A 27,941-nucleotide genomic window follows, 5' to 3' on the forward strand; every position below is an offset into this window, starting at 1 on the left:
CAGACCATGACTGGAGGGAAAGAGGAGGAAATGCCTTGTCCATTGTCGCAGAGAGGCTGACTGGGGTAGAGATCCAATGCATCGAATCCCTGTCCATTATCCAGTGCTACCAACGTTTGTAGACTGCTAACCATGACCCCCATGAACCAGTGACTCTTAGGACCTTTACCTTTTGGTCACTAGGTACTGAACAGTCATCCAAAGACTGCCACACATGCTTTTTTATGGAGGTTTTTTGTCCTGAACTGATTTAAAGGAATCTGCCACAACTGGAAACACTGTGGATGCCTTCTATGCATGAGTTGTTAGAGGAGGAATACCATTTCCCCAGAACAGCAGGACCAGTGCTGAAGAGGACTGAGCAAGGAGTGAAGCAGGAGAGTTCAGGAGGAGCAGAATGGCTGTCACGCTGGATTTGGCTCTGGAGGAGGAAAGGAAGGACAGGATACCATTATGCCTGACTTGGGGAGACAGGAAGAAATGAATACCTAGCCAGACTGACACCAGTTTTTGAAATATTCATATGAAATCTGCACCCTTGATATTTCGTGCTCATACTGGTGATGTGGCCAAGCAAGTAACTGCAGTATTTCTGTCTGAGAGAGATGGCACTCTTGGGCACAGCTGGTGCATGTATCATCTGCCTTTAATGTGCCTGGCTTTACTGTGCATGTACAATGAATTCTGTGGCTGACACAGGCCTATTGCTGACTGACATAATAGACCCAAGCTGCAGGCAGTATCTCTGTCATTTAGATTTTATATTGTCTTTGTCACTCATACGTACACCCAGGGCTGACTTAAGGCACAAGTCTACCCAACATAAACCAGAGGCACTGCCTTGAGTGGGGTCATAAATCCATCAGCCAGTGCTCAAATGGTGTGTGTGATACGGGTTTATGCAGGTCATCAACGTTCAGGGCACCAAAACAGAGACAGGCCCAAAGTATGAGCATGTGGATATATGAAAAAATAAACATACGATTCCACAAAATGCCAAACAAACCCATGTTGACTCAGACACTGTTATCACAGCAGCTGCTATGTGTTAAAAAAAAGCAACCTATCCATGACATAGTCCCTTTAATGGTGTAGGAGATACACCATGATCTCACCCCAGCCCTGTCACTGCTTGTTTTCAAAAGGGCATATACATACAGCTGATGTTTGAAAGCTGGTAGCTTGCTGCTGCTTCATTTAGCATCTGTCCATGCCTTGCATATGATGAAACATGCATGCAACTGGAAGAGCAAGAAAGGGAAAAAAAAAAAAAGGAAAAAAAAAAAAAGCTGAGCAAAGAAAATCCACAGATATACCAAAACTGAATGCATTTTTCACATCAGGTATATTAATAAGCTTCACTGTCATGAACTGGAGAGATGATAGTGTGCTTGTGACTGCAAAGGTTAATGAAGATAATGAAACATACTGAAGACTGGAGGCACATCCTGATCAACATGAATCTCATGCCCTCTACCCATGCCAGCTTTGTAATCCAGTGAGTAAAATGTTCTCTCCCCACTACTGGATAAGAAAAGGTTTTTCAATCTGACAGAATCAAAACTGCGGTTTTAGTAAGTCTCTTTATTTATTCAGTTGGTGAACAAACAAGCTATTAGTGCAGGCTGTTTTCAAGCAGGAACTACATAATGGTGAATCTGCAAATTACAAATGGTTGTTATAATTAATCGCTATTGCAGGGATCATTCCACTTTTCCGTATGCTGGTTGTTTTCTCCCACAGGCTTTTTTGTTCTGTACGACTAACTTTAATGACTGTAATTGCATTTCTGAGCCTATGGGCGATCCCGAACACTTGCAGTTTAATGTTAGTGTACAGAAAGCAGCAAAAAGAACTTGTTCTATTGACTCAGAGTTAGTGAAGCAATGCAACAGTGAATAACAATACTGGCAAGTGGACTTGGAAAGAATTATAATAGAATTTTTTTCATCCACAGATCTTGTACTCAAGGAGATAACCTGACTGTGGAATTGCATTGGAAAAGTTTTTATCTAGGAATTTTAGAATGACTCAGACGATTTGATCCATTCCTGGAAGAACACAAAAAGGTGATAGAAATGCTGCTACAATGACTTCTTCGTACTTTTTTGAAAACTTGGGGGGGATGAATCTACTCTCCTGAACTAGCATTTTGTCTGCAATTACTTCTGAACCAAGAAAAATGCAATATTACTGATTTAGAGTTGTCAGTGTCACAGGAATATTCCATGTCAATCTTTTTTTTACAAAACAATTTTTAAAGGATTAAGTCCCACTGAGTAGTTTCTGGAATGTATCCCCATTCACTGGAGATGGTGGATCTGAGTACAACAGTGAATTTCTTGTAAGAGTATTTATTTCTTTATCAGATTTCTGTGGCTAGTTGTATGACAATGGCAATGTAATACATATGTCAAGTCGTAACATGTGCTTGCAGGCATGGCTAAAAAAAAAAAAACAATGTGCAAGTTTCCTGCAAAGCTCTGTGATCTTGGCTTGCAGCTTGAGAGCACAGAGCAAGAAGGATGGGAGCACTGTTACTCCTGGAGAGCTCCTCTCCTTCCAGCAGTGTAGAGAGACCATCCAGCACCCTCTCCTGCAGCAGCAGCAGCTAGTTTGGCTTTCTAAAACTAGGGCATAGGCAAAACAGACAAAAGGCTGTGTATTTCTGCTGTTCCAGCAATCCGCTGCCCTAATTATGTGATTATTTTGCTGCTGCCTCCAACTTGTCCTGGCTCATGAGCATGTGATCAAGGCTGTCCCTGAGGGTTTTTAAGTGATTAAAGCAGCTCTTGATTCTTTGGACAAGAAATGCAAGGTATAAAGCTTTAAGTCTCAGGAAGGGAAATAAATAGATTAAAAAGTATTTGGTTTAAATTCTTACCTGTTTTAAGATCTCTCGAGAAGATGATGTGGACCAGAAAACTTTTATCACAGTCACGTGTATGAGACAACGTTCAGAAAATGCATCTGAGACACACTGTTAGCTTTAGAGCTGTGGTAAAGGAATAGAAACAAAAACCAACAAGTAGTTGTCTAAGGAATCTTGAAGGAGCTATCAGTGGAACTCTGAAACAGAAAATGCAATGTACATTTCCAGACATTCTTCAAAACAAAGAGGGACAAACAGAATTTTTCATGCTGTAGCTGTGAATTTGCGCTTTTTTTGTTGTTGTTTGCTCAGTCTGTTGGTTTTTGTCCATATTGATAGAAAACCATAAATGCTTTTAAAGCTGATGACAAATGAGTTTTGTAACTATGTACTAAAAGCAAAAAAAATGCATCCTTGAACTCTGAGGAGAATCACGTCTGACATTCTTCAACATGTAGATTCCAGATGTGGTTTGTGACTTCCTTGCTTGAAACCCTACAATCCTCACCCCACAAATTAGCAAGCTAGCAAGGTATACTGCTATATGTAGAATGTTCATATCAGGCAATCGGAGAAAGTGCTTTTTGACTTGGAAAAAAAGGTTAAGCACGTAATTGCCTCAGAAACTTCCTTTAATTTTCTGTAGCTGAGTCACTGACCAGACCCCTGCTGCCCATCATGGTCCCAGATCCATAATTTGGCTCTGCCTGCAGTTCTCACAGTTGATCTTGAGACAGAGAGGTGAATGTGAACAAAGCAGGTCTTCGGGCGCAGTGGCCTAGTCAGTGAAGGCTCTTTACAACACTGGTGAAAAGTCTCCGGGAAGATTGACAGAAGTGATGAACTTGAGCAAAAGGACATCACGCACTTCCACTGATATCAACACAAAGCATGAAAAAGGTAGTGAAAATTTAGGATGAATGGGAGAACTCCTCTGTTTATTGGACCTTGCAAAGTGCGCACAGAAACTGGGGGTGGACCTTGTTCCTATGAACTGATGAGGTACCAGGCAAGAAAACAAACTCATCTTATTGCAACCACCGGTATCTTCATAACGTCCATTATTACGTTAACATTTCTCTCCATTTCACCCTATCTCTCTCTCATCAGAGGATATTTTGAGGCCTCTTAATATTGTGCCATTGAATGCTGTATGAGTGTTGGAACAGATGCAATTCTGTGGTCTCTTGAGATGTATAATCATCCATTCCCTCTGCTGCTGTGACTGTACAGGGAAATGAAGCAGTGTCTGCTGTGTACCCTGTGTAGATGTGATATGATAAATGTATTGCAAAAACGTGTCTGTAATGAACACTTTATTCATGTCCACAATATTTTAGTTTCTAGAGATTTGCTATTGATCATAGCAACTAGTATTCATCTGTGAATCTGACAATATCAGTCACTGTATTTTAAATCCACATATTTGTGCTCAATGGTACCAAAAGCAATAAACTTTTCCTTGGGGCTGTCAGCAATCCAGCTCATTTGTCATTTTTAAATGGACACCTGAGATAGATTCTGTCCAAGCAAAGCAAATCAATACAGTCAGTTACACTAAATGCATTAAAACAAGGATACTTGAAGGGGAAAAAAAAAGTTGTTGCAGCAAAGGAAATGATGGAGAGGTGTGCACACTATAGGCATGGTGAAGGCTGGGAAAATGGCAGCAAGTTTAATCTGTGCCTTGGTAGTGAAGAAGAGATGGAGAATCAGATGAAGGCAGCTATAAAAAGGATAGGGCTGAGGAAGGAACTGAAGAAAAGCCAAAGAGGTAGGCTTAGGAAAGAAAAACAAGACAAAGTAGGGGATCTAAGATGGGCCCTGAGTTGAATCAGAGGAACTGATGAAGAAACCAGTTACCTACCATGCCACAGATGCTGGGCTGGCCTGGAGGGGAATCTTGCTTTTAGACCATTTGATTTAGGACCAGTGTTCTGGACTTTAAAAGCAGCTGGGGGATTTTACAGCCCATATCACTTACACTGCTATCATGGCTTTAGCACAGCAATAAATGTCACAAGCAGCGTTGTGCGACAGCCCAGCTCTTGCAAATGGTGAAGAAAGAAAAAGAATCTCTCATACCTATTTTTACAGAAGTTGATGAATGCTTTGGAAGGTCAGGTTTTACTTTCTTTGTGAACATTACACTGTGGTCACTGGTGGAAGTAGGCTGTAGAACTAGCTGAAGTGATGGTGGATGCCAGTGCTTTATTTTTTACTTCAAAGTGTTTACGTTTGATGTTAGCAAAAAGAGTATGCTTTACCATGGGGTTGTAAGCAATCCAGCTCCTCTGACATTTAAAATGGACATTTGAAACAGATTCTGCCCCAGCAGAGCAGACTAATGCAGTCCGTTGGACTAAATGCATTAAAACAAATATACTTGGATGGAAGAAGAAAAAGATGCCTCAGAAAGGGAAACGATACAGAAGAAAGGAAGTACATGCAGCAGGCAGGGAATCAGGATGGATGGGAGGCTTTGTCTTTAACCAGAAATAGCCAAATTGATCCAGGAAGATCATCATTAATCCAACTTTAATAACGTGTTGTCATCAAAAGAAATGACGTCTGCTCCTAATCGCAGAGCACAGTAGAGCAGAGGTCCTGAAATGGGTAGGCTATGTAAGGAACCTTATAGGTGAGTCACTAGGCTGCAGCTGGTTCCTTGTTCTCCTTTCTTTATTCATAGATCAGAGATACTGTAATTCATCAAGATCATTACGAGAAAAGAAATCGAAGAAGTGCATTTTTATTTTATTTCTTTTTACATTATGTGAATCCGAATCCAAGAAGAATAGGCAAATGATGACAAAGTGGTTAAGGTATCTCACTGTGATTCCAGAGCTCCTGTCTCTGGCAAACCCATCCTGTAGGCTGTCGTGCAATCCCCGTCTGGAGCTGATCACACAGGTCGGACAAGTGATGGGAGCCTCATCTTTGTGACACTGCTTTCACACATGCATCTGAGTACACGCTAACCCTGCTGCCCAGGCCAGGTTCGGTAAGGAATCCACCAAGACTACAAACCCAGGGGGGCTGATATGTTTCAACGTGAATGGAAAGGAAGCCTTGAAACTGTAGAGGTGCTGGTTTGTGAGGGCTGAGAAAAGCCCTGCTGAGGCAACACTTGTTTCCTACAGAGGAGGGAGGGATATACCCACAGCGTCACCTCTAGGCAGCACACTCGTCCTCCCTTTGCTCTGGGACAGAGCTGAAGAACGTTTAGGGACACACAGCTCTGTAGGCAAAGCCAGATCGGTTTCCGGAAAGAGAGCAGCAGCTGGAGGGGAAAGGGAAATTTAATTTTATTTATTTTTCTTTCCCTGCGAGGGCCGGGCGGAGGGGCGGTTTCCCGCCCAGCGGCCGCCCCGCTGAGGGGAGGGAGATGGCGGGCGGGCGGGTTCCCCCTTTGGGCTCTCCTTTTCGGCTCCTTCCCTCGGCTTTTCCCGTGCAAAGGGGGAAATTTGGCGCTTTGTCGCAAACCACAAGCGGTGCTCGAAGCTTTCTCAGCCGGGGCGGTGAGCAGAGGGAAAGCTCAGCGGGTTCGGCCTCTCCCTTTAGGCTCCGTGTGCTTGTTTTACTTCTTTTCTCCTCCTCCTCCTCCTCCTCTGAAGGCAGGTCTGTGAAACCTTCTCTCGCAGGTTTCACAGCAGGTTTCAAAATGCTGTGGTTTTGTTTATTTTTTTGCATCGCTTGAAAAGCGTTCACCTGCAGACCACTTCTAAATAAACGCTAATGTCTGTGTATCTCCAGTTACTGTGTGAAGAAAGATACCGTGCTTGCCCATCCGCCCTATGAACAAACAGGTTAGTACCTAAAGTAAGTGTTTGATGTTTCAGGTAACTTGGAGAAAGGAATCTCAACGTATAATATGCACTGGCATTTGTACAGATGTATATTTAACTGGTTAAACTCAAAATGTTGGTGGCATGAAGAAGTTCAGTCAGCTTTCCTTTGCAGACAGGCATTCCTTTTGCTTGAACTGAAGCGTAGAAAATGATCTTCCAGTATACCTGTGTGGTCCACAATACTTAACTGGCTGTGGAAAATACACGGTTGTGTTTCTGTCTTGCTTCAGGGTAATATTTTAATAATGGAATTAAACTGCTTTTTGATACTTAATTAAAATCTTATTTGGCTTTTTGCTAGCAAGCGTGGGATGTTAGCTCCAGTGAGTTACTTGCCTTACACCTCTCTTCAACGTCCTCTGTAGGTACCTCTGTAGATTTCAGTGAACACGATAAATATTACTGTGTTGCCTGGGATGTGTGAGACCTGGGTGAGGCTAGCTAAAATTGGGTGCAGCCCTGCACTTCTGACCCAGTTATGTGAAATCTTACACCGACTTGTGCAGTTCGGGTGGTAAGGTGTCACCTGTGTGGTGACTTCAGGAGGATATGGAGTGTAAGGTGTTCTTCTGACACAAAGCCTATTGCTGAAATTGGAATTTACATGTTATTCTCTGATGAAATTGTCCTATTTACTAATGGGACAAGATTGTACGAGGAATGTCTTAAGCTCCTTTGCCCAATATGCTCCCTGTCAGAAAAGGTTTTTGAAAAGAGAAAATGTGTCTAATGAAGGTGAATTCCAGTACGAGGAAGGCACATGAGAACTTCGGCAAGCCAAGATTTCAGTGTCCCTTTGATAAAACGGGTATAGCAGAAAACCTTTCAGCAGTCATCATGGGTGTTCTCAAGTGTTAATAGTATAATAATGATTATTGCTCCTCTCTTTAGTAGTGCTTTAGTTTTTCAAATACTTCTTTGCTGAGTTTCTTTTTTTCCCCTTGATAATGACTTACCTTTTCCAGCACTAAGTGTCAGTGCTTTGATCCACGAATGAATGGTATAAATTAGGTTGCAAGTAGATAAGTTCTCTTTCAGTCACCTTTCAATTATGGATAACACAGGCTGAGGAACTAACAGGCCTTAGAATATGGAAGCTGTGTGAAGAAGCATTTTGTTCTGCCCTTCCGCAGCCCTCTGGCTCTGGTTGGAGCTAAGGAGACAGACGATGTGCTGCAGGTACAGTGGGCTGACACAGGGTGCTTTGGCCATGGACTGTAGACCACATCTGACCTCCTGTCCTCTGCAACTGACAGTTGCTGGAACATCTGGGCACTTTTGTGTCCTGAAAAGTCACCAGAATACCATCAGGATGAAAGAATTAGGAGATGGGAGTTAGGATAGATCATGCCAGACTAACCTCATATTTCTATGCCAGAGTAACTGGTTTCTGAAAATGAGAAAGGCAACAAAGTTCTCCTTGTGTTCCTCTGAAACTTCTATGCTTGTCACCTACCACTTGTTTCCTCCTCAATCCCCATGGAGCATAAGAATTTTCAATATGGGATTTTCAGACTTGAAGGCCTTTTGGAGTGAAGAGCTGTCAGGCTAGGGACATGCAAAAATAAAGGATGAATAGGAATAACAGGAAACTTCAAACGCATTTGAATTCTGGAAAATATTTCTAGAGGTTATAGACACCCTTATCTTCAGTGTGCATGCTTCATGTCACCTTTACGTTGGTCTAGTATAACTACACTTTAGATTTATGTGGATTTAATACTTATCCTGGCAAGATCTTTGAGTTAAACTGTGTATTTTTACTTTTTGAGTAATACAGAAAGATAATAATAGGCTCCACGTTAATATGTGCACAGACAGACACACGAACCTACTTCACGATCGCATTGGCAGTTAGAAGACAGTTGCCTACTTCATTGTTCTTAAAACCTTCCTAGTTTCTTGCTAAAGCAGCCTGTATCTAGTATAGACCATGACCTTACATCTCTGGCAGGAACCGTCATCTGCGTTCAGCAGCCGCCAGCATTGTGTCTGCGTGGCTGTGTCTCTGTCACAGGCGTACATGGGATGGTTGAGGGTGCTCTAGCCCCAGCCTGCCCATTGCCCTCATCTCCTGAGGCAGTGGGAGATGGAGAGCCTGCATCTACATGTCGGCACGGTGGGAGACAAGCAGACTGGCAGCTAAGGATGAAATCTGGCATCACGAGTACAACCGTATACACACGCCCCTTCTAGACAATGGCAAGTTAGTGATAGCAAAGCACCAAGCAGTTCTTGGGAAGAAATTTTTATGTAGCACAATCCGTTTGATGAAACGAGATTTTTTGAGGAGTCTTGATTGATTCAGGGCCTCAGGTCTTATACACAGTCACTGGATCCTTTCACACTCCTTAAGTGTTTCCCTTTTTATTGTTTCAGGATGCTCACCAGAACTCCAAGTGTTGTTGCCCAAGTGTTCCTTCTTCTTAGCATAATTCTTGTCATTGCTATTGCAGTGATTCAGATAAATCAGCAAAAGATCCTCTCCCCAGGGCTTAAGGTAAGCCTTAAAATAGGTAAGGACAGAGAACAATGTTTTGAATTGATATTTAATAATGTTCCTTTCTAAATAGCATTTTATGGGGTAATGCGAGTGACTTTACAGCCACAAATTAATGATTCATCACATCTTTGTCATGGGAAAACTGAGGCTGAGATAAAAAGAGAATTGGCCAAGATGACAGAGTAAGTCACTTGCAAAGCAGGAAAAGCATTCCTTGGTTCAGTGTCTGTGATGCCTATCACACAAAGTCTTCTCCAAGACTGAAAGGCCAAACACAAAAAAATGCCACTGCTTTTTTTTTTTTTGTCTGAGATTGGAAGTAATTTCAAAATAATTCTGAAGTTATTTCAAGTATATCCTGGAGTTGAAATTCTGCTCTCAAGCACAGCTTGAGAGGAAGGTTGTGCTGAAATCATTGCAAACCACTCCTGAGGATCATAAAGCATTCAGGCTGTAAGTGTGCATTTTCTGATTTACCACACGTTGGGACTTGCTGGCTATTGACAGAAGCAAAGTAGCTTCATGAGGAGGGGCAGAGCAAACTGAAAAAGACAAACGGAAAGAATCTGAGAAGTAGGTTCAGGCTTTGCCTTGTGCTGCAGGTTCTTCAGTGAGAGAAAACTGAAGACAAAGCTATAGAAACTGGCCTTCTAGAGAAGCCCTGCAGTCTGGACAATAGCTACCAGCTTGTACAATTTGTCAGATCCTTCTTGGAAGGCCTTTCTGCCTTTCCCTCTGCGTTTGTGTTTGTGGCTAGTTCACATAGTGATAGGCTAATGTCTCGCTACACTTCATGAAATTATGAATACCTTTGGATTTAGAATAATTTCTATTTCGCCTAAAATCTGTATTCTGAAACCAGTTTTATGTGTTTGTGTGGTGTGGCAGAGTGTGTGTGCTGGGATCTTGCACGAGGACACAGTGCCTCAAGTTTACTCCCTGTTGTGTCCCAGATCTCTGCTTGGAGCAGTCTCACATCCTCACAGTTTGCCAGGCAAGACTGGACTGATGTGTAGGCTGATGACACCAGCTAAACGACAACCTGTACATCACTTGTGTTTGTCGCTAGTTCAGTTTCACATTCAGAGTGACAAAAATGTCCACCTTGTGCCTCTAGTCCAGTTGAGACCCACCTGGACTATCTGGAGCTGGTTTAGACGGGCTGTAAGCCTGCCTGTGTGGAAAATTGCAGTTGATATGGAGGGCCATATGTTTCATTCCTGAGACACCAAGTAGTCCTCAGTGAATGAAGAACACTTGCAAGAAGTAAATCTTTAGGAGCAAGGAGGACCTTGGTATGGCAGTGTGAAACCCTCCAGTACTTACCTGGTATTATGGAGCCTGGAAATGGTAGTGTCCTGAAGTCTATGCTTGATTAAAATTTAATATGGCAGTAACGTGATGAAAACGGACTTTCTTTTTGTAAATGGCCTCGTCCTTCTGCTTCTGGCACTTCTTTGTGAAACCATAACAGGTACTGAAGTATAATTAGAGCTTGCGTTATCTGTGGCGTAACAGGTCTTTTCCAGGATGCATGTTGAGAGCGTCCAGATTCATTCCTTCGTGGCATAAAAGATAATTTTTTCTCGGTGACATGGTTGGTGAAGAAGTCCAGAATTGTAAATGATGCTAGCTCTAAATGTAATGAACCTTTGTACCAGCTGAAAAAAATAATCTGCTTGTCTACTGGTGCTTTGTGAGCCCTAACGAGGAAAAAGTCAGGCTGAAAAGGTGATTAATCCCGGGGCTTGTTCCTCCTCCCTGTTGAGGTTACTTTTCTTCAAGATGTACAGACCGAGCTGTTCACGTGAATATTCCTGACCTGTTTTGGCCACAGCTAGGCTGGTTGAGTGAATAGCATAAAACTGCCTGCGAGGCAGCACAGAAGCGCTCACACAGGTCGTTTTGCGAGGGGACTGAGGGGCACCCTCTGGCAAGGGAAGGACGAACGGTAGGGTAGGTGGTAGTTGTCTCTTCAGCGAGCCCGCTGCAGCTAAAAGAGATACGTGAGTGCACCTTTAGAGACAAAGTCTGGTTTATTGTTACCTGGCGTTTTATTTAGCTTCTGGTAAGTGCGTGCAGGGTTCATAGGATTATGAAACAGCCCCTGGAGTCCCTTTCAAAAAGGAGTATATATATTTTTTTAAAGGAAACAAGAGGAAAAATGTAGGAAAAATGGGAGGAGGAGGAGAAAATGCTAGCTACACGTTGGTTCAGATAATTGTACCACTGCTCTTTGGGATGTAATTTTGTTACTTTCAGGAAGCAGGATGGGAAATGCAGGTAAATCCTGAAGCAGGAGGATGGAAATGGGTCAAAAAGCCTCACGGTTAGCTGAGGTAAAAATATTACTTTCCAGCTCTCCTTGGGCACGATAGTTAGCACTAAAAATAGCCAAGTTAAAAGCTTCTGGTTGACACTTGGAGCTGACTGAGACTAGATTTAATTAATAGCCCTTGAGTAAATCTACCATTACTGCATGATGTGTCTGCAGAGTGCTCATCTGTCTTTTGAGGAGGGGGAGCACACTTCAAGTGTCTTTGCTGAAATGGTGCTTGAACGGAGCCTGACGGCCTAGCGGATTGATAGTGGCTGTGGAACCTTTCGCCTTGTAGTTGATCAAGTTAAATAGCAGCTGGGTAAATACGAGCGAAATTTTCATTACCTAACAGCCCTCTGGGAGACAGACTGATATTAGAGGTAATTCTTTGAGGGCCGTGAGTTTGTAGGATTACAGTGGGAAGGTGGGAACTAATGAGGTGCAGAGGCTGAACGGTCTGCCACCTGAAGCAGCGATCTTCCCCGGTCAGACCTGAGGCTCTCCAGGGAGGCAGTGTGATGAAATGGACGGGGCTGCTGCTGCAGCTGCTGATACTGCTTTGCAGCCAGATGGAGGCTCTCATTTTGCAGTATTGTTCAGCTCCTTCTGTTTTTTGTTTTTTTGAAGAAAAAGTGCTGCCTAAGAAATGAGCCCTATTAATGTGCACTTCCTACCAGTTAGATGGTTTTGGAAGAGGGGGACAGCTGAACTTCCTTTGGGGGATCCAAAAGAGGATAAACAAAATTGCAGTTTGCTTTCACAAAATCCCAGAAGGCTGAGGTGGGAAGGGACCTCTGGAGGCCACCTGGCCCAGCTCCCTGATGCAGGTCGCCCAGGGCACATCCAGGCAGATTTTGGAGATCTAAGGAGGGAGACCGGGCAGCCTGTGCCCCATCACCCGCACAGCACAGAAGTGCTGCCTGGTGTTCAGAGGGAACCTTCTGCATTCAGTTTGTGCCCACTGCCTCTCATCCTGGCACTGGGCGCCACCAAAAAGAGCCTGGCTCCATCTTCTTTGCAAAATCCCTTCAGGTATTTACACGCATTGATGAGATCCCCCCTGAGCCTCCTCTTCTCCAGCCTGAACAGTCCCAGCTCTCTCAGAGGAGAGGCGCTCAGGTCCTTTCATCACCTCGTTAGCCCCACGCTAGACTCTCCCCAGTACGTCCAGTTCTCTCTTGTACCTGGGGGTCCAGAACTGGACACAATATTGCAGGTGCAGCCTCACGAGCTTACCTTCATGCCCTTTGCCTGCTGCCTGGTTGCCACAGTTTTCTGCTGCCACAAAAGGTGGGGAAGAGGGTGACTGATCTGGTGGGCAGTGAAATGAGATGGAGAAGCCCGTACTTTAATCCTGCAGAGTGCCCAGTGGCTTTGGGCAGGTCATGGTAATATTTTTCATTTACTTCATAAATGAAAGTGGGGTAATGTTGATTCTCTTTCCCTCCCTTGTTGTCTCGCACTCTGGCACAGGCTATTTTCAGAGCTAGACTCACACGTGGCTACCTAAGCCACTCAAAGGAAAAGCTTTATGGCAAAATTAGAAAAAAACCAGGCTTGTTTCATCAATCTTCCTGTGGGCTATTACACATTTTTACCTCTTTGCTCATGACTTTATGGATCCCTGGGGCATCCTTGAATCTAAAGCCTGTGCTTAGGTATCAAACCCTTCCTTGTCCAGTGAGTGTAGTTGGGATAATGGAAAAGCAATTTGCTGCAAAATTGGGTCTTAACACAGTGCTATAAATGTGTCTGTGTGGATTTTGAACCTGATGCGGAAAGGAGATGAGCACTCTCCATTTCCAGTGAATTCATGATTGAGGACATACAGCATGCTCTTTGTGTTACACGCTTTGTTTTGCTTATCTGATGGATTTCTGCCTAACCACCTGACACTAGTCAGGTAAATATTTACTCTTGTAAATATTTACAAGAGTGTGCCTGCACTTCCTAAAGGGTTTGATGATGCAAAGTACAGCTGCATGCAGGCCTTTACGGTGTCACCGTTTGTCTCTTGTTGTTTGTCTCTTAATCTGTTATTTTTTCTCCCCAGTACGGAATAGTTCTTGATGCTGGATCCTCACGGACTACAGTCTATGTCTATGAATGGCCAGCAGAAAAAGAAAACAACACGGGAATAGTGAGCCAAACCTTCAAGTGCAACGTGAAAGGTATGCTCAGACTGCAGTTCCTCGTTTCTTTCTAGCCTCCAGGAAGAGGTTAGCTGAAAGCTTATACTGTTTTCTGTTTTGTTTTGTTTTCCACTGTGTTCCCTTTTCAGTGCTGGGGAGCAAGCACTGTTAAGACTGTGTCTGTATCTCTCTCTTGTACAGCATCAGTCCTTCTCCTGTTGATACAGTAGGATGCTCTAATTTCCAACAGAGAGAGGAAATTATAGCCAAACCTGGTTTACTCCACTGCAGCACGTGATTGGTGCAGACAGAATTTGATTTACAGAGAGACAGGCCCTGTAAATGCTTCGACCTTGTGCACTGGAATAATTTCTTTTAAAAGAAAAGTATAAAATATATTTAAAATAGCTTGGAATAAAAAGTCTTTGAGAAGAATGGGGAATTATCCCTGGTTAGATGTTTGCCATGAATTTTGATGGGGCAAAAATGGGTGCCAGCTATGCTATTGAAGTCTGACAAATTAGCTTTTATTTTCCGGCGGTGTTAGTGATGTTTGAAGAAACCTTTGCTGTTTGAGTCAGGTTTCCTAGAGAAACAAGGCTCATGCAGTTTATCTGGAACTACTCAGTGATTACTTTGAAAGAGGCAGCTGAGGGGGGATTAGGGAAGGCACGCAGGAGCTGAACAGGAAGAGCTTGTCCTATAGCTACAGAGACTAGAAAGCTAGGAAGCATCTAATGAAATTACCGAGTAAAATAGCTCCATTGCAGAACTGTTTCTAACAAGATGTCGCAGCTGTGTCAAATATCCATGTGTAGGTGGGCCTTCGACTCAGGAAGACCTGTAGTTGTGTGGTGCTAGAAGGTGTCCCATGGCAGGTACCACTGGCTACCTGCCTTGTCTTTTGCCTGAGGTTTTGCACTGATTCCTTTCAGAGAGAGGAAGCTAAGCTGTACTGACTTTTGCTTAGACTCCAGTATCGTTAAGTATCTACTTTAACAGTTTGTTGTGGATTACTTCGTAATAACTTTCAAAGCTCTTAGTCAACTTCAGCAGCACATCCGGCCAATTCCTTACCCCCCAAGTGGTCCATGCATCAAATCCCTGTCTCTCCAATTTAGAGACAAGGATGTCATGGAGGACAGTGTCAAATGCCTTGCGCAAGTCCAGGCAGATGATACCAGTTGCTCTTCCCCTATCCACCAGTGCTGTTAGCCCATCGTAGAAGGCCCCCAGATGGGTCAGGCACAATCTGCCCTTAGTGAAGCCAGGTTGGCTGTCAGCAATCACCTCTTTATTTTCCATGTGCCTTAGCATAGTTTCCAGGAGAATCTGCTCCATGATCTTGCTGGGCATCTCATCTGGTCCCATAAAGTCTCAGTGGAAGTATTGTTGATCTCTGATAATAACTGTGGCACTTGAGGAGAGTTTTTCCCTTCTCTCTCAGTCATGATCATGTAAAATCCTGCATCCTGGTTTGTGCTTGGAGATGGCTGTCTGAGATGCAGCTCTGGAGGTCCATAAGTAGCTGGGGGATGAGAAGGAGCAAATGGTTTCTTGACACTGCCAACATTTCTATCATCAGCATTAAGCACGTGTGGACATTCTTAGCAATTTTAGAGAGAGGAAAGGAAAACAAATGTAATGTGCACAGAAGAAATGTGCTGTCACGTGCCTGATGGTGTGTCCTCACAGGCTGCAGGGAAGTGGCAGCCTGCCTGCCGAGGTGTTGCCTCGAGGGATACTGGTGTGAGAAGGATGCACAGAGAAACTGAGTTACTGTTCTCCTCTAAAAATGACAGGGAGTACTTTGTGAATTTGCTTTAATTGCGTTAGGTTTTGTTTTTACCTTGAGAGGAAAACAAAAAATTGCAAAACAGAGGAGTCCAAATTGCTGTGAACTGTTCACAGGTCCAGAGGGGCCTTAACCACAGTCAAACAAAGTACTTCTCCTCATCCAGGGTAACAAATCAGCATCTCTCACCGCTCCAGGCTTGGGTGGCTCTGCACCGGAGCAGGCAGAGGGTTCGTGGGGCAGGCTCCCAGCAGAGCTGTGAGGGAGGGTGACAAATCCATCTGCTCTCATTTCTTCAGTGACCCTCTGACCACAGCCTAAGGCCCTTAAACTGGGGGGGTGGTTCTGGGCCTACCAAGAGGCAGATTGTCGTGTACCTACTGAACTTGGAAGTCAAATCATCAACTAATTTGTAACCTCCATAACATTTTCATGATTTAATTTCTGCCTTTGTTAGGTACCTCTGCCTTGTCTGTTCAAGCCAGCCCCAAATGAAAACCCTTTAGTTGTAGTGCAGTAAGCACCTGCCCCAGAACAAATGGTCACAGCGCTGTGTCCTGCTCGGCCTGTTCCTGAACACCGAGAGACTGAGGCTGCTGCCACCAAGGGGGTGTTTGGGGGCTGTTAGACGACAGCAGCTGCTGAGGGAGTGGAACAGCAGCTGCTGCTGGGTTTTCCTCTGATGACAGCTTTTTTTTCCAGCTTGAGGCCTGGCTGTGCTAGACTTAAAACTTTTAGAAAGTCTTATTCCAAACCAGGGCTGGAATATCTAATGAAGACGTGGTAGTGTTTGTAAGTTCACACCGTGGAAGGAGGAGTGGTGGAAAGTGGAGGCTGTAAAGTCTCCTTTTTTATTTTTTCCTTTATTTTCTTCTTTACCAATGCAGGGGCATATGTGGCTGAACAGAAACGGTTCCTCATTTAACTCTCTGAGAGCTGCCCTCTGCTTAGCTTGGGGTCGGGCTGGTGGGAGAGGTGGCTGTGGCAGGAGAACTGGATGGGGCTCTGGCAGGGTTGTTCTCCGCGGGGCAGTGGCTCCGTGGGAATGCCTGGATTTCTCTGTGCGCCGCTTCCCTGGCTGGGGAATTTTAGTAAGGAATGTTGTCATTCACACCCAAGTTAAGCCTGAACAAGTTGAGGTCCTGCTGGTCCTTGGGGCGTTGAGCAATGGAGGAAAGCCTTTAATGTTAATCGTTCAAGTAGCGACGCCTTGCGCAGCACAGTGTGACTCAATCCGGATATTGTAAGGCCTTGGAAATTGGAGGGCTGTGAAATACCAGGTACCAACCTAGACTTGTACCTCTGTGAGTTCGAGAGCCATTTGTGTGCATCTGGGAATTTCACCAGCAATTCCCTGCAGAAGCCCCTTTATTTTATTGTCAGTTGAGAGCAATGAGCTGCAGAGGTGCCATGGTTCCCACAACAATTGCGGCGAAACAGGTTAGGAAATCTTTCTCTTAGGTCGTGGAAGGAGGGATTTTCTCGATTTTGGCAGATCAGGGGAATTTTACGTTCATTAGACATCTTAGTTTCTACAACATCTGCCATAAGTAAGCCTATTTTCCTCATGAATGTTGCACTATTGCCATTATGGCATTAGATGGCTATACTTACATATTTGTATATACCATATATATATATATATTATATGTGTGTGTTTATAGATATATGTATATATAAAAGCTGCAAGCAGTTTCAGATAGCTTCTCTGCCTCACACAGCTGAGCCAGTCACTACACTGTTTATTCCTTAAGCAGCCGTAGTTTTCAGCCACCCTGTCCTTGTTTACAACTACAGGAGGAAAGGTGGAGCCTCTTTCTCATAACAACTGTTTGCATAATTAGGCTAATTTGGAGTTGGCAAAGCAGAATGCAATCAATCTACTTGTTCTCTTTTAGGCCCTGGTATATCCAGCTATGAGAATAACCCAGGAGCCCTTGCCAAACCCCTTGATGACTGTCTGAATAAAGTCAAGCAGAGAATCCCAGTTCATCTACATAAAAACACTTCTGTTTATCTGGGGGCTACGGCTGGCATGAGACTGCTGAGGTATAGTGCAAACCTGAACTCCCCTGCATGCGTCCCAGCATAGCAGTCTGTGCAAAAAGAATGTGAAAAATGTACTGGGCACATTTCTGTCCACTGGAAATTGCTCTTTTGAAAGGAAATGGAGCCCAGCCAACTGAATTCAATTAACTTTCTTGATAGGGAAAGGAGGGCTGTATGACAGTCCTCTGCTGTACCATATTGAAAAGAAATGCTTGCTTTACTCTGGAGAAGGCAAGCATTTAATTTTCTCTTCCAAAGCTATCTTAAAATCCAGCGTTATGTAAACAGATGATGTCTGTGCCTATCTGAGTGCAGCAAAAGCAGATTAAAGCTACACACTGCAGAGCTTTCTTAGTGCGAATGCGGTGTAATGGGACTTTTGGGGTCTCTCTGTGGTTTGAGCCATGGTACAAACTGTTTTTTATGTTTGGTCTGTGACTGAACAGAGAGGGAAGAAAAACTTAGGACTGTTCTAGCCAGCAGCTGTCCTATAAGCACTCAGTTCACTAAAAAGTGTGTGTAAGAAACAAAATACCCATGAGCTCATATGATAAAGAGTGAAGTTTATACATAGTGGGCGAGTTGCCTGCTGCAGTGACGCTGGGTACCTGGCTGTTCCCTACAGTAAGCTTCCCCTTTAGGCTAAAACAATGTCAATCTTGTGTTAGAGTTTTCTTGAATTTCTAGTTAGTGAAGAATAAACATGGAATTGCCTTTCCAGATGCTCAGTGTCTCCTGTTTTGTGAATTGCTTAGGTTGCAAAATGAAACAGCAGCCAACGAAGTCCTTGCAAGCATTCAGAACTACTTCAGAGCACAACCTTTTGAATTTAGGGGTGCGCAAATCATAACTGGAACAGAGGAAGGGGTGTATGGATGGATAACAGCCAACTATTTAATGGGCAATTTCTTAGAGGTGTGTGGAAAAAAATGCATGCTTTTCTTTTCACTGTTGTCTCTGTTATAAATGAAAAGTTTCATTTGTAGTTTCATGTGTATAAAGAGAGGAAATGCCTGTTGAAACATGAGAGCTATAACTGTAATTTCACACTGTAACATCTAACAAGGTCTTGTCGTGGCAGTAACTGAACAAAGCAAACATAAGTGAAAGGATACGATGTGACAGATGCGATAAAGGTAAAATTGTTGACCCACAAAACAGGGCTCTTCCATAAATGACTTGAAGATGCCTCGCACAGAAGAGAAGTTGCGTTGCTCTTAAATGCATTGGTATGTTAAAATGTGGCAGGTGTAGACTGTCGTGACAGCGGTGCCAACTAAAGATGTTTCCACCTGCTTTTCTGTGACGTACTTCTTCAGGTGGTCGCTATCTGCAGTTCGGCTGGTGAAGGGTCTGTGCAGCTTTAGGAACCTCCAAACTGTTTGGCAATTTTAGTGCATTTGTCTTAAACAGACAAGACGTTTGTCTTAAGCAGCAAAGTTTACGTGGCCAAATATGCCTCAGCCGAGACAGAAATCGCTGACGGAGGTCATTCCAGTGCTGCTGAAAAGCAGCAGGCTGTGTCGCCAACTGTCACGGCTGGACTTGGGAGCGAAGGTCAGTCAGCGGGTCCTCCTGCTTCGTGCAGTGTTACCAGCATAAAGGTCCTTGCACTGCTCCTTGAACTTACAACAGTGTCAGGCAGGTGCTCCACGGCAGACAGTATTTTCTCTGGGAATTTTTTCATTCCCAGTAAAAACAGTCCCAAGACGACCACCAACTGCTTGTCTGTGTTTATGGCAGTTGTGTGCTGCTCTTCGCATACTGCACTTCTTCCAGATAGCCTTGCTAGGTTGACAGAAAGTTCAGCCAGACCATTGTTGTTCACTGTCTGGGCAGAACGGTTGCTGTTCAGTCACGGCAATTAATAAGCAGGAATTGGATGTTGGTGATCCAGGTGATACCTGACAATGAATGTGCTGTTGGTTCCCACAAAGTTAAGAAAGATTATATTAGAATCACGTGTTCTGGCACAGCATTCCTCATTTCATGCAACAATGAACTTCGGGGTGGTGCCAGTCTTCCACCACCTGAATTTTAATAATGGAAGTTTCAAATTGCATAGGGCAGATCCACAAGGACTTCTGAAGGGACTGCGCGGTGCTGTGAAGCCAGTTTAGTGTAGTGAGTGGTGTGAAGTCCTAAGCATGGAATATCACAAGTAGGAGAGAGAAGCTTTTCACCATTCCTGTGACAATAATGGTGTGAAGAGTGGGGCTAAGAGTGGAATTCTGCTGGGGGCTGTTAAAGGGAACCTTCTGCTGTAGGTTTTTCTCATAAGCATGTTTGCTAGCCCATAAAGTTTCTTTTCCCTTCTTCTACATACATATCATCCTCAGTAATAATACTACAGTAAATATGGAGATAGATAATGATACAAAAATACATTCTGCTCTGTGACTGTGTGGATCAAATAAATAATCTGGGGAATGTTTTGGGTGATAGGGAGAAGCACCAGCTGTGAATGGATGAGATTTATTGCCACTGCAGTTTCAGTGAAGGAAATGTGCAGATTAGGGGTTCTCGTTCCTTTGACTTTGATGAAGATTTTGTTTGACTTTACTGCTCTTTTCCCTCTATTTTCATTCTCTTTTCCTGTGTGATCTTTTAGTGTTTTATTCCTTTAATAATTCCTCTTGCCTTGAAACAAGCAAATCTTCATGCTAGTTCCATCCAGATTTGTTCAAGATCTCATGGGTAACCAGACTTCAATTTCCTGCATTCTGCTACTGATACTGATCTGGCTAGTGCTTTGATTATTGTGCTGTCGTCTTTTTCCATCTTTCAACCTCCTTTTACTCTGTGAAAGTACATCCCTCATATTTAAAAAAAAAAACAACACAGAGCTAGGATTTTTCAGAAAGGGCGAAGGACAAAGGGTGGGGGGAATCTAGAATAGTTAAGTGAGGAGTAGAAAAGCTTGAAGGGAGAACAAGCAGATGATATTTCTAATTAGCTTTTCTTTTCTTTTTACATGTAGAGAAACCTTTGGAGGACATGGGTCCATCCATACAGAAAAGAGACCATGGGTGCCCTGGATCTTGGAGGAGCTTCCACTCAAATTTCGTTTATCCCAGAGGTCTCTCAGGAGAACTTCAATAGCACCTTGCAAGTGAAGTTATATGGTTACAACTACAATGTCTACACTCACAGCTTCCAGTGCTACGGGAGAGATGAAGCTGAGAAAAGGCTTTTAGCACTGTTGCTCCAGGTCTGTTGAAGACCCCTTGCTGTGATGCTCTTGCAGCTGTTCGGTAATTGTCCGAGAAGGTTTTGAGGCTTGTATTCTCTTCCCCTTGGTGAAGTTCAGGGACCCCAGTAAAAGCTCCGTGGCGCTTAGTTGTGGACAAATGCACTTAGGTTTCAAAGATCTTTGAATTTGTTAAAATGATACAAAACTCAAACCAGTTTTTAACAAAAAGACCCAACAAGTCCTGTAGGTGTTTTGCTGATCTTGCCAATGATTTTTTTGAGAAAGGAGTTTCTATGAATTACGATGTTCAGTAACATTGTATGGATCAGCCGTGACAGAGAAGAGAACAAGAATATGTGCCTATGTGGGTTAAAAGATTCCTGTAGCTATTGTCCCATTAGGTCTTTCTTGCTTTTGAGTTGCCTTTACTGTTTTTCTTCAGAAATCAAGCACCAGCTCCACCGTGGATAATCCATGTTACCCTCGGAATTACGAGACTGTGTTAACAGTGAAGTACTTCTGCGGCAGCCTCTGCACACAGTGTCTGAGACCAGCAAATTATTACCCAAACCAGTCTGTGAGCTTCCATGGAACAGGAGACCCAGGTCTGTGCCAGGAAATGGTTTCATTGTTGTTCAACTTCACTGCTTGCAGGAACCGAGAAGACTGTCCGTTTGATAGAATCTATCAGCCAAAAGTTAAAGGGAATTTTGTGGTAGGTTTGCAAACAAGCATTTCTTTTTTGAGCTTTCTTGCTTTTGATTTCTGTAGTTCTGAAAGTAACAGGCCTTTCATCTACTCCTTTTCCATAGGCTTTCTCAGGATTCTACTATACAATTAATGCTTTGAATTTATCTGAGCATTTTTCTCTAGCTGACTTCAATACAAGTATGTGGTTTTTCTGTTCACAAAACTGGACCCAGGTACGTGTTTTTATTTTTTTATTTTTTGCATCTGTAGAAGAGAGATAAAAAGAAAATGGACTGGACAAGTATTCAAAACCTTTCAGGTCTATAGCAACATTAACGTTTGTTTTCCCACTATGTTTCAAACCGTGTAGTATTTCTGGTATGCTTAAAGTTTGGACAAGGTTTGCCATGACACTAAGCCAAGTTTCTGGGCTGTAGTGAAACATGGCCAAACAGTGCATGCATTTTCCTGTTTTGATCTCTAAGCTTCGTACAGCTGAGATGTCTCTGAGGAAGTAAGGGGTGCTGCAGCTGAATATATACTTGGGTGTAAATTTATGCATTTTGGGGAATTGGAGATTGCTGTGATAGAAGCATTTAGAAGGCTGATAGAACAGGCCAGCTTAAACTTCAAAACACAACTTAGCCAGACATTCATTAGCAGCACATTTCAATCACGCACATTATCAGCATTATCGCTATATATTCAAATCACTTAGCAGCTAACAACTGTATCCTATGTTATCAGCAAGCGCACAGTACCACAGAGCTGATGCACTGTAGTTGGAACTCGAGCTAAATGGGAGCTAATGCTGGCTGTGAAGAACTTGTTCTGGTGGAAGGCAAATTGATTTTTCATTATCATCCCCACAGAGTTCCTATGAGGAAAAGACATAGCCTTTTTTTTTTTTTTTTTTTTAACCTAGAGTAAATTGATAGACCTATTTTAAAATCGAAGGAAAGTACCTCAGATCACCAAACTGGCTCCTTGTTTGCATTCATTTTTGTTGCTAGCATTTCCTACTGTAATTTACCACCATCACAGCTTGATAGCTGACTGCCACATGCAAGGTGCACTCCGTCTGTGATCCTCTTTAAGAGATTTGTGGCCGCGGTTTACTACCACAGTTTTAACCACGCTGTAAAGATGACACGAAAAATTTAGGAACCATAACATCCTCAATCTTTTATCTGCAGTTTTATGTTTATTTTATTCTATTTTATTTTTTCACCACATAAGCTATGTCACTGTCAGGGTCTTTTCACACTAAATCTCTATGTCTAGTTGTCCACAGTTATACTTGCTGTTTCTGAAAAATGCAAATAAATTTTAGTTAGAATCCAAAGTATTTTTATTTATAAAAACCCAAAAGTATTTGTGTTCCACAATTTGCATGTTAAAAAAAAAAAAACTTTTGCTTTCAGCTCCAGTTTATGCTTCCTAAATTTGAAGAAACATATGCTAGATCCTACTGTTTTTCAGCCAATTTCATTTATTACTTGCTTGTACATGGCTACAACTTTGATGAAGGAAATTGGCCACAGATACATTTTCAAAAGGAGGTGAGTAATAATCGTGTCCTCTTATGGTTACTTTAATCTGAAAATGTTTAGAAGAAGACCGAAGATGCAGCAGCTACAAAAATATAATGGTTGTAAACAGCCTTTTTAAATGGTTGGCAAATGTTTGGCATAAAACAAAGCCGCTTCTCAAGCCTCAGTACCAATTTCATCTTGGTTCCAGAGGCTGCAACATTACTTCGTGATGCTGGCTAGATTCTTTTAAAAAGCTTTAAGAATGGGTCAAATAATACTGTTTTCAACTTTGCCCCAGTTTGTTAAAGTACTGGCTTGCTCAAGGCCTGAAACACCTCTCCAGTCAAGGTCAGTGAGCTAACCCTGCCGAGCTGAACAGGAGAACTCCCCCTTTTCTGTCAGCTGGCAGAGCCCTGGGCAGATGGGCAGAGCTGGTTTGTAGTCACTGGGGCGGGATGAAGCCACTAGGGCAGTTAGCATCCTCAGGTGGCACATCCGTCTGGTTCTCTGGAATAACAACGTATATTGGTGGGATGCTGGCTGGTATTTGACAGACAGAAAGGTTACAACAATGTTGGTGTAATATCCGCACTTCTCTCTTCCCTGACTTCCAATTTTCCTTCTAAAAACCAAAGTATTTGTTGTGAAGTAGTATATATCCATTTTAAAACTACCGCTAAGAATTCTTTGCTCCCAAATCAGAAGGCGTGGCCACTGTGCAAATTTGGCTGTTACATCAGGAAATGTGGTCTCTGCAGTGCTCTGTGACTCCATCCTTTCCTCTCCGCTGCTGTGCAGAGCGTTATTGTAAAACCCTCTCCCAGGCTGTCTCTTGATCTCCGTACAGTCTGGAGATGCTTCAGCACTTGCATGCAAAAACAGCAAATGAATGGTTGTGGATCTTCGCGTGGGAGGTTCTTAAATGCAGGCTATGCTGACAAGCTGTTACCGAGAAATTGTAAGCAGTGCTTTCTGAACAGTCATACTCTATTACTGGTGTACTGAAGAATTAAATAGGATTATCTAGACTTATTTTGTCCTCCATTAGCAGCTCTGGAGGGGTGTTCAACATTTAGCCCTTCTGCCAGGAAATCAGCAGAGCTTTACTTCGGGATCTTAATCTGGACCTGGAGAGGGGTGGATTTGTAACCTTTTGTACGTATCTTTTGTTGCCCCCCAGCAGATGGGAGCAGCCAAACACAGAAATATTTTGCTGTATTTTGCCAAGACTATAAAAATACTGAGCAAAATGAAAACCCAAAGGGCTTATCTGAAATGAACGCTTCTGTTACCTACAATTTGCACAATGAAAATCATGAATCTCCAAGAGGCAAGACTGCATCCTCTTAATCAGAGCTGCCCCTCAAAGAACTGAAAATAATAAGATTAAAACTAAGATATCCCAGAGATGGTAAAGTACTTGCCTCTAAGAGTATATATTGAGAAGTGTGGAGAGCTTTTTGGTCTTTGCTAAAAGCATATTTGCTTTTAGTTAGTGAACACAAATCATCAAAGAACCTTAACCAATGCTAAGTTCTGGGCCACATCTAGAACTAGATGATTTGCAGAAGTTCTGAACCCCATAATGAGAGTTTTTTCCCCTCTCTTAGCAATGAGGAATTACCTCAGTCCATCTTACTGCTTTTCTCAGTCATATTTAGTTCCTGTTGCTGTAGGTTTCTCAATATCAGTTAAACAAAAGGTATTGGGATACACGCAACTACAGAAATGGCCTAATGTTATAGGCCCTTATGGTCTCCTACAACCAGTAGCTGACTGGTTAAAACAGTTCATTAAAGACATTAACTTTACCCTGGCCTCCTCTTTGTCCATGTCAGTTGGATTCTTTTATTATTATTTTTATTTGTTTAAATAACATTCTAGGATTTGGCTAAGATGGCTGCTAGTTCTAGGAATTAACACAATAGTGCTGATTTTTTAAAATGAGTCTCATGCACAGAAAATCCCATAATTGGAGGCCTGCTTATGTATCACACATCCTTGCACCAGTCCATCTCATACCCGTCACATTTCTTTAGCCCAGCGATCATTACTTTTTTTTCAGTTCCAGAAAATGCTAATATAAAATGGTTCTATATTTCTTCATACGTTCCACTATTTTTTTTCCCTGATAACTTAGAAGACAGTTGCCAGCATCAGCTGTTCAGCTTTTGGAACCTCTTTTATCTGAATGTAAACTTCATGGGAATAGGACTCTTTTATCTGTATTTCAGGTTGGTAACAGCAGCATAACCTGGTCACTTGGTTACATGCTAAGCCTCACAAACATGATTCCAGCAGAAAGCAAGATGATCCAATTACCTCTGAAACCTCCTTTGTTTGCTGGGCTCCTCATCATCCTCACAGCTACGGCGCTGTTGTGTCTTCTCTTCCTTGTTTACGTGTGTATCGTGTCACGTAATCGGAAGGACATCAGTCGTGTGGAATATGTATTTACTCCAGAATGAATGAACTTTACTAAAGACTGAAAGAAGAATCTTTCATGCTATGAAGTTCTGTAGGACTTTATTGTTGAAAAACATAGGGAGAGATTAAGACAGGCAACAAGTCCTGAAAAGACCAGAAGCATAAATAAAGGAGACAAAAGGCACTCAGGAATCTGTGACATGGTGAACTGGAGTGCAGTTCAGAAATATTTTGGCAGTTGTTTCTGTAAAACTAGTTTGTCCAGTGTGAGGCTGATAAAGCATGGGCAGATATGCCACTTTGCTTGTTAAGGTTTAAATAGCCTCTTCTTGTCAGGTATGTATGAATTTTTGTCCATTAACTCTGTGCTAACCGGTAAAATCAGATGGGGATAAATTTGATCAATGATGGCAGTTGTTTAAGATAAAATTGAAGAGTGAGTCAGTAAAAATTGTGGGAGAAGAGAACATGGTGCCTGTTCTTGTGTAGTGCTGACACAAATCCCCTAAACAATCCAGCTTCTGAAACTGGAACAAACGCTGGGTAATCACACAGACTGAGGGGAACAGCACGGCTGGGATAGAATTGTTTTTATTGCTATTCCAAACTGATTGAGCCCTGCCACATAAAGTTGTAATAAATTGCCAACATCCCTCAGGACTGTCAAGCCCGTGTTAAAGCTGAGCTGTATTTTTGGTACTACAGAGATCTCAGGATGCCTCTGTTACAGCACTTAAGATTTGCTTTGAAGGTGGAACAAAATCTTTTCAGATTCCAATAACAGAACCTAATTTAAATGTATCACAGTTACCTCCAGAAACCTGTAGTGTTTTTTAGTGTCTTTTTTCTCTAATACCCTCAACAGAAACATTTCTTGTAGTTCCTCCTACTGGCTTGTATTTCCCATGTTCTGTGATCTCAGTTGCAGTCTGTACCAGCTTGTCATGTACGTATCAAAACTGTCTGCCTTGGATCTTCTGAAGCATTAGCATGAGTACGCCAAAATTTAAGCCCTTCATTCCCGGCCAAGAGGATTAGGAGCCAAGCTGTAGGGCAGCAGAACTCTCTTTGTGTAGCGGGTTCAGGAACACGTAGCTGCAGTCACAGCTGCTGCCCTCAGCTGTAGTGCCTTCACCAGCCTTTCCACGCTGTTTCCATTACAATTTTGCCTGCTGCTCCAGGAGTCCTTCACGGGCAGTGCTCCTTTCCTCTCTCTGTCTTTTGTGTAGCTGGCTTCTGAACAAACCCTCAGAAAAGACTCCTGTGTCACCTGCCATCTCTTCCATTTGCACAGTGTTTTATTCATTCCTCTTAATACTGCCTCGACTTGATCTGTGAAGCTCTGAGGGGGACATTTCTGAAGGGCTTTGGAGCTGGCAGGAGGAAGGGATTGTTGTACTGTTCAGGACCTGCAAAAAGAGAAAAAGCATCTCCACTTCTCTTCTGTCCTTCTACAATCTCCTTTTGCCCAGGTTCACTACCTACACGGAGCTGTGTTCACCCACCATATTCCCCCAAATATCCTACAAACAGTCGCTGCCAAACATTTTTATACATTCCTCCTTTTCCAGCCTCTCCAGGATTGCTTCCCTCTTCATCTTTTCTTCTCTGAAGGTATGGCTACCCGTTTCTTGCACTGAAATTTTCAGCATGAAAAAGTGTAAACTAAAAGGGAGGTTGCCGTATTCAGCATCTATCGGTAGCTGGCTAAAGCCCACGAGTCTTTATGGGTTGCAGCTTCCACGCAGATGTTTTGCATGTAAGAAATCTTATGTGCTGATGCGTACGCTCAAAATTCAAATAAACATTGAATTATGAATTCCGGTGGCATATTGGGTGTTTTCTATCCCAACTTCAGCTATTCCCCGTATTGATTTGGTTGTGAGATGCTCAGAAGGCGGCCTCCTTAGACTTGCTGAGTTGGCAGCTAGTGAACAAGAACATTTATTAAAAAATCATTTGGACTTCCTGATATTCTTGGATAGAGCCAATGTCTGTTTGAAAAATATCTCTCCTCCACGAACCACCTTCTGTTTTCCTTCTTCACCAGTGCTCCCTTCTCCCCTGTATGTGCCTTTACTGTATCAGTATGATAGCCACCGGAATGAGAACTCAGTCTTACGTCTCCTACCAGTTTTAGCTGGGAAAGCTGAACCTGTTGAACTTCAGCCACCCAGCTGCGCCGCTGTAGCTTGCAGCTTCTTCTCAGCCAGCACCATGATCACCTTTCAGTGTCACAGTAAAAAACCATGGCTCAGACACACGGCCAGCTTGGCTGTCGTTGGCTGTGGGGGTTACGTCTGGAGGAGCGGTGGAGCAGTGCGGCTGGTAACCCTACCTAAATCTGCCCCGAGCATGAGTCAGAACCTGATCAGCGGGTGTAACACCCTGTCACCTGGAAATGAACAGGTCCCGTGGAGAGCCAGCGAAGTGAACAGCGTCTGGAAGTGTGTACAAACTACAGCTTGTGTATCTTTTGTACTCTTTACTGCTTGCTTACAAAGATTAATAAAATTAAATGGTGAAAAGCTAAGCCAACTGTACTTTTTTTCCATCGTTTGTCAGTCCCAGTAT

At 43.0% G+C, this 27,941-nt stretch overlaps 1 protein-coding gene across 3 annotated transcripts; it reads left to right on the forward strand.

Moving 5' to 3' along the window:
* Nucleotides 1-5,857: 5,857 nt before the first annotated feature.
* ENTPD3 (ectonucleoside triphosphate diphosphohydrolase 3) lies at nt 5,858-27,900 on the forward strand. 3 transcript variants are annotated; one of them, XM_083825900.1, is made up of 11 exons: nt 5,858-5,876; nt 6,629-6,681; nt 9,103-9,223; nt 13,600-13,717; nt 17,372-17,522; nt 18,278-18,437; nt 20,503-20,733; nt 21,158-21,430; nt 21,528-21,638; nt 22,830-22,967; nt 25,175-27,900. In XM_083825900.1, the coding sequence occupies exons 3-11, from the start codon at nt 9,104-9,106 to the stop codon at nt 25,406-25,408; spliced, it is 1,536 nt and encodes a 511-aa protein (XP_083682026.1). In that variant the 5' UTR covers nt 5,858-5,876; nt 6,629-6,681; nt 9,103; the 3' UTR covers nt 25,409-27,900. The 3 variants fall into 3 exon arrangements, with proteins under 3 accessions (XP_083682026.1, XP_083682025.1, XP_083682027.1); XM_083825899.1 differs by lacking the exon at nt 5,858-5,876 and adding an exon at nt 6,143-6,393; XM_083825901.1 differs by lacking the exons at nt 5,858-5,876; nt 9,103-9,223 and having other exon boundaries at nt 6,143-6,681.
* Nucleotides 27,901-27,941: the final 41 nt, after the last annotated feature.

Source organism: Anser anser, assembly GCF_964211835.1.
Source record: "Anser anser genome assembly, chromosome: 2".
Taxonomy (NCBI): Eukaryota; Metazoa; Chordata; class Aves; order Anseriformes; family Anatidae; genus Anser; species Anser anser.